A 5878-nucleotide genomic window follows, 5' to 3' on the forward strand; every position below is an offset into this window, starting at 1 on the left:
AGTCAGAGACGTCCCCCAAGACCACAACCAAGACCACAACCTAGTCCTTGGCCATTGCTTTAACCTTGGCTGCCCCAAACGGTTCAATGAAACTCTGGAGGCGAGTAGCTCTCTACTTTTTTTATGACATTTCTTTTGCAAAAGTGTGTTTGCTGCTGCTGGAGTCGTCTTTCGTAGCCGGACAAACGCTGGCGAGCTGACAGGGGGAAGGTCCTGCGTCCCAGCTCTGTGTTCTAAAGACATTTTCTTGTATTTCCAGTGAGAGACACCCAAACATTTAGGGACGACGATGCACTTAGGCACAAAGTCCACTGTTTGGAACAGTAAGTAAACAAGTATTGAGTCAGGTGAACTCATATTTCAGTCATACATGTCACGGAGTGGTGACACCGGCAGCACGCTTCGATGGTACGACAACCCGTGGACGGGGCTCATCCCCGCGTGGCGGAGGCTTTCCACTTTGCCAAACTGCCGCAGATGGAAGAGGAGGGTGAGCTTTCGGGTCATGGTCCTGAGCGCCAGGAAGGAGGCCAGGATCTGGGCGAGGAGGAAGAGGAGGTACAGGGAGTGGACGGCTCTCTCCAGGGGCAGGATGAGAATCCCTTCATCGGTCAGGAAGAACAGCAGCACTGGCAGCTGGAACATGAAAGACAGGAGCCAGAAGGCGGCCAACTCTGGCACCTGATGACAGGCGGGGGAGGAGGGAGAGAATTCGGGTTGGTGGACGGAGGCGATGCAGAGATAAAGCAGTCGAGGGCTTTAGTTGTACACACATGAAAGCACACACACACACACACACACACACAGAGAAACTCAATAGAATAAGGTGGTTGTAGCCTCGAGCTGATTGTTTGCTCAAACAGGAGGAAAACTCAAGCAGCCACTTCCTCCGCTGTGTCGATTTCACAGAAGAGCTCCGTGTTGTGTGTCTGCGTTGTGTGTCCGTGTTGTGTGTCAGGGAGGATGTCGGCTGTTTGAATTACCTTTTCTTTAAGGTTGCCGATGTAGCCCAGATAAAGTCGCACCACTTCGATGACTGTGAGGAGGATCATGCCGGTGATGAGCAGAGCCTGGTAGTATCCCGGCAGATGGTAGAACTGCAAATGGAGCACGTCAATATATTGAATTTAAAATAAAAAGTTTTACATGACCTTTATTTTTAACCTTTATTCAACAATTAGTGCTTATACATATACATAGATAGGGATAAAGATAGGTAGTAGGACAAAGTGTGTGGAAAAAGAAAGATACAAAACAAATAAATCATGATAGTAATAATAAAATAAACAGAAAACACATAATATAAAGACAAACAGAGGTAAAAAGTCTAATCTTATTCATGGGGCTTTACAGGATGGGTTTGGTATTTTGTTCTGTTTATCAATTTAAATATACACATTTCCACTTGCATACATATTTTCCGTCCTGTTCTTTTTGTCCTTTTCCTTTTTCTATTTCTTATTTTCTATTTTTATGGTCTCTCGTTCCCAGAGCACGATTGGCTTTTGCGGTACCGGCCCCAAAACCTGTGGAATGACTTCACCAGCTCAGACCAGACCTGCTACGTCTGTTACTGCTTTTAAATCCCTTCATCAAACGTGTTTTTAAAGCTTTTCATCTCCGTTTGAATTTAATTAATTTGTTATTTAAAGTAATTTTTCTTTCTTTCTTTTCATTTTTTTTTAAATTTTTTATCCTTCTGTGAAGCACTTTGTGACCTTGTTAAGAAAAGTGCAATACAAACACAGATTTTAATATTATTATTGTTAATATATTATTTGTTGTAATACATTTATTATTTATTAATCTCAGTGTTGTTTGATGCGACCAGCAGATGACGCCAAAGTCACAAGTTTTCCAATTTGACATCTATTGAATTTAAGTGGATTTAACTTCTAATGAATGAGTCCACGTATTCAACTCCTCTTTCCCTTATAGTTTAAACTTTTTCCTCAGTTGATTTGATTTCAAGACTTTTGTAAAGAGTCTAAGTTTAATCTAATTTAAGTTTGTGTCATGAACAATCTTCAACCAACCTTCACTTCCAGCATGAACACAGCCGAGAACCACCAGCAAGGAAAATAAAACATGTTGAAGTAGAGCAGCATCTGCAGGGGGAGGTGAGAGACCAGCTCGTTCACCACTGCAACACAACAAACACAATGTACATCACATCCATGATCTATGAAAATCATCAAAAATAACATTTATAAAAAGCTGCGTGGACAACAATCATACACAATTTAGATTTCAGGGATACAGAATAGAATATAAGTGCCAAAAACCAACACGTAATACCAGGAGGAGCATGCTTCAATAAACGTATTCTATATGTCAATAGAAAGAGCTTTAAAAGTGCATATACAGAAATATCAATAAGATACAATAATCCTTTATTAGTCCGACGATGGAGAAATTAGCAGTATTACACCAGTAAGAGTAATAAGTAACATGCAATACTTAAGTGTAAGGAATATAAAACGATATATAGAAATGTATAAATATATGAATGTAATAAAACTAATATATAAAGTGTAAAGACAGGAAATATATGGGAATGTGTACAGTGAATGGATTACACATGAACCGTTGATATTGCACAGTTGAGACCTAAAGTGTGGATGAAGATAGAGTTAAGTTATGATAAGTTTCCATGTAGTATCCACAAAGATGACAACGTATTTACCTCAGTTATGAGATCAGAATTAGTTTCAGTTACTCATAATCACATATTTTCAAACAATTCATCATAGTATATTCTAAAATGATATTTTACTTTGGACAACCATAGATCATACTATACTACACCACAACAACCGACCCAATGCGTCCTCCTGCTCCCTGGTGAGGTCGCTGTCTGCCGTCCGGTTGTTGGTGAACACCGAGCCGCCCATGTAGGCCAGACCCAGCTGCAGGTTCTCGGGGACAGGTGAGTAAAACACAGGCATTGTGGGTAGAGTTGTTCACCATAACCGAGCCAGAGGAGTCAGGAAATCTCCCGTTCTGGAAACTGTGTTTGTGTTTTCAGTCACTACTGCTAATCCCTGTTGTGTTAAGTTGCACAGAGACACAAATGGACACACACACACACACACACAGAGAGACGCAGGCTGGCAGACACTGGTGCTAATCAGATTAAAGTGAGGGAGGCGGGTTGAGGATTAGGCTGAAACAGCATCCTGACAGTTTGTTAGTCACTTAGTGGCTATTTATGAGGCTCAATATGATTTGTTTGTCTAATTTGAGAATCCAAGAGTTATTTAAGATCTACAGAAATAAAATATGCAGCAAAATAAGATGCATCTTCATAAAATAGAGTTTAATTTGACCCTCCCTTGCAAATAAAAACTCAAATTTTGATTCTGTTAACAATATGTAAGCTTCTAGTTTTCTTTTATTCATGCAACAGCTCTATTTAGTGACTGTAGTGAAGAAAACCGACCCACATGAATACACTGACACGTTCAAACATGTTTGTGTTGTTTTCCAGACATATTTATTTTTATTATTTAGATTGAGCTCCCTAACAGAAGGACACATCCATGTCTAACACCCTGCTCCCAGCACCCGGCCAGCAAGTCCTCAGTGTGGAGCCTGGCTCCTCGTTTTCTGGCCTTTGGGCCCCACACGTCATTAAAGCGGCCGGGCTGCAGCGGCAGGGTTTGTCCACAAGATGTCGTCACAGCTCGTCCCTCGGGGCACGCAGGGGGAAATGCTGGAACTCCTCTGGCACCTCTTCCCCTTTCTGGGCCCTCTTGTAGAAACCCAGTGAGTCCAACAGGCTGCTGATCTCATCTGCCTTCATTTTCTTCACGGGAACAGTCTGACGTGTCGGGGAAACACACACGGGATCACACACACAGGCACGAGCACATACACACATGCATATGGACATAAGGCTAATAAGGCTGTCATGTTGTGTGAAGTAGATGGATGCAGAGAAGATGGTATTTTGCAGACTAATGGTTTCGTTGTGTTTCGTCTTTAAAACCGTTAATTTCACCGAAACTGGATTTTTTTTATTAAAACTTCCGGCTGCACATTTATTTTTTCATTTATCTGCTCAGTAATTTAGTCTCTGAAACGATTCTTCATTTGAATTCAAATTACAGTCCCAAAGGGCGACCGCCCACATTATGAAGCAATAAATGAACACAACAAACACGAGACCTTGAAACAGACGCAAGAAAAACAGAAAAAAGAAAACTCCCACATTGACTTAATAAGGGAAACGAAAAAGGTAAAAAGTCGACTCAAAGTGAAACAAAGTGGGAGAACAGTTCACTCTCCAGTCACAGCGGGGGCTCTTTGTGCATTTAGAAGAAACTCATTAACGTTGGTTTCACTGGGAGAGTTTTATCGTCCCTTGTCGGCCTGATCGCAGATTCAGGGGCTTTTCCACACTGATAAAAAGTCTGTGGGAAACATTGACAATTTGAAATTTAAGGGCTCACATTTATATCAACATTCATGCCAAGTATCATGTCTCCGTATAAAAATATTGCTCAGCTGTCAGAAACTCAGATTTATATACTTTCTCAACCTCCTACTTTTATTTTTTTCCGTGTCTCACTCTTTCAAACACACTCTGTCTCTGTGACTCGGTATCTGACAGAGGATCTCATATCAGATGCAGCGGCTTTAAAACTTCCCCACATGAATCCGCCTCGACACTCTGCTGCTCCCGAGGAAAACTGCATCACAAGGCCGGATTCGAAAAGATCCCTGAACTCGCGACTCACCTTCACAACCTCGTCATCCTCGTCGTAGAATATCAGACGGGGATTCTTCTCCTCCGATGAGTCATACTCCAAGTTGTGGCTACGCGGGGGGAAAAGAAGGGATCAAGGGAAACAACAGGTACACAATAGGGTTTTGTGATGTGTAAAGCACATCCATCGGCTTTCTGCTATTTTTAGACCCTGCGTGATTTCGACTTGCAAGAGTTTTTGGAAAGCTCCCAGAGCTGGCTGGCACGGGACCGGGCTATTTGCTGGGACCATTGTTTTGTCTGCGAGGGAGAGGTCACGAGAGGACCGGCTGCTGTGTGTGTGTGTGTGTGTGTTGGGGAAAAGGTCACGTCTCGACAAGAGGCCGCAGGAGAATGAAAAAGAGCAACAAGGATACTACAGAGCCCAGCGCTCCAGGAGGAAGTGATGGAGCTCGGGCATTTTCTTTATGCTTCATCCAACCACGCTGGGAGCCTGCAAGGACGACAGCAGACGGTTGTTAAAGCAGCGTGACAAACGGCCTTGTGCTCGCTTTGTTCTGCTCAAAGCTGCCAGCTATCAAAACTCTGGACACCGACGTGACAGCACGTGGCTCAACCCGGATGTCAGATGTAAGATAAGAAGATATTTGATTTCAAACTTTTAAGCTAAAGCAATTTATTGACTTTAAACTTCCTCTCTGAGTTGTTCATCATCAGGTGTGTGTACTCACCAGCAGTTTACCTCTGGCTACCACCAGCTCCTCTGTGCCGTTTTCTGACGCCCTCACACCGAGGGTAAGGGCGAGCACCAATAAAACCCACATTTTACCACTCACTGGTTTCTTCTAGTGCTGTTGCCGAAGTTTTTACCAACAATATCAAACCCTTTCACACACTTGGACACTTTCTCAGGCTGGACGGGACCATGACATGTCCCCACAGGGGAGCAGCGTCCACCTGGGTTTGGTTCTTCTCACTGTTTCTCCCTGTTTCTCTGTTAAAATGCTTTTTAAACTCAGCACTGGAGAACAACTGTCCCACACACGCTTGATTCTTCTTCTGTTGTTATTTAGGCTGTTTGTTGAGTTTTCCAAAGTCACACAGAGACCCCCATCTGTTACGGTTTATGGTTTCTTCCACATCAGATGTCATCAGCAAACATCTGGA

General features: G+C 42.9%; 2 protein-coding genes across 2 annotated transcripts; both read right to left on the bottom strand.

Annotated features, from left to right (window-relative positions):
- Positions 1-360: 360 nt before the first annotated feature.
- zgc:112294 (transmembrane protein 17A) lies at positions 361-3043 on the bottom strand. Its single transcript, XM_034595447.1, has 4 exons — positions 2822-3043; positions 2037-2143; positions 984-1097; positions 361-681 (listed from the first exon to the last, which is right to left on the bottom strand). Exons 1-4 carry the CDS (start codon positions 2946-2948, stop codon positions 361-363), a joined length of 669 nt encoding a protein of 222 aa, XP_034451338.1. The 5' UTR covers positions 2949-3043.
- Positions 3044-3473: 430 nt separating this feature from the next.
- Positions 3474-5597, bottom strand: selenoe (selenoprotein e). The gene is made up of 4 exons (XM_034596721.1): positions 5443-5597; positions 5128-5204; positions 4743-4821; positions 3474-3823 (listed from the first exon to the last, which is right to left on the bottom strand). The coding sequence occupies exons 1-4, from the start codon at positions 5533-5535 to the stop codon at positions 3680-3682; spliced, it is 393 nt and encodes a 130-aa protein (XP_034452612.1). The 5' UTR covers positions 5536-5597; the 3' UTR covers positions 3474-3679.
- Between the last annotated feature and the right edge of the window lie 281 nt (positions 5598-5878).

Source organism: Hippoglossus hippoglossus, chromosome 9, assembly GCF_009819705.1.
Source record: "Hippoglossus hippoglossus isolate fHipHip1 chromosome 9, fHipHip1.pri, whole genome shotgun sequence".
Classification (NCBI taxonomy): domain Eukaryota; kingdom Metazoa; phylum Chordata; class Actinopteri; order Pleuronectiformes; family Pleuronectidae; genus Hippoglossus; species Hippoglossus hippoglossus.

What these genes read in the sequence shown, in the direction of transcription:
- zgc:112294 (XM_034595447.1), bottom strand. Translation starts at nt 2,948, where the DNA reads ATGCCTGTGTTTTACTCACCTGTCCCCGAGAACCTGCAGCTGGGTCTG. An exon ending in GGAGCAGGAGGACGCATTGG is followed by an intron (nt 2,144 to 2,821) that starts GTCGGTTGTTGT and finishes GTTGTGTTGCAG; the next exon opens with TGGTGAACGAGCTGGTCTCT. An exon ending in TCGGCAACCTTAAAGAAAAG is followed by an intron (nt 682 to 983) that starts GTAATTCAAACA and finishes GCCTGTCATCAG; the next exon opens with GTGCCAGAGTTGGCCGCCTT.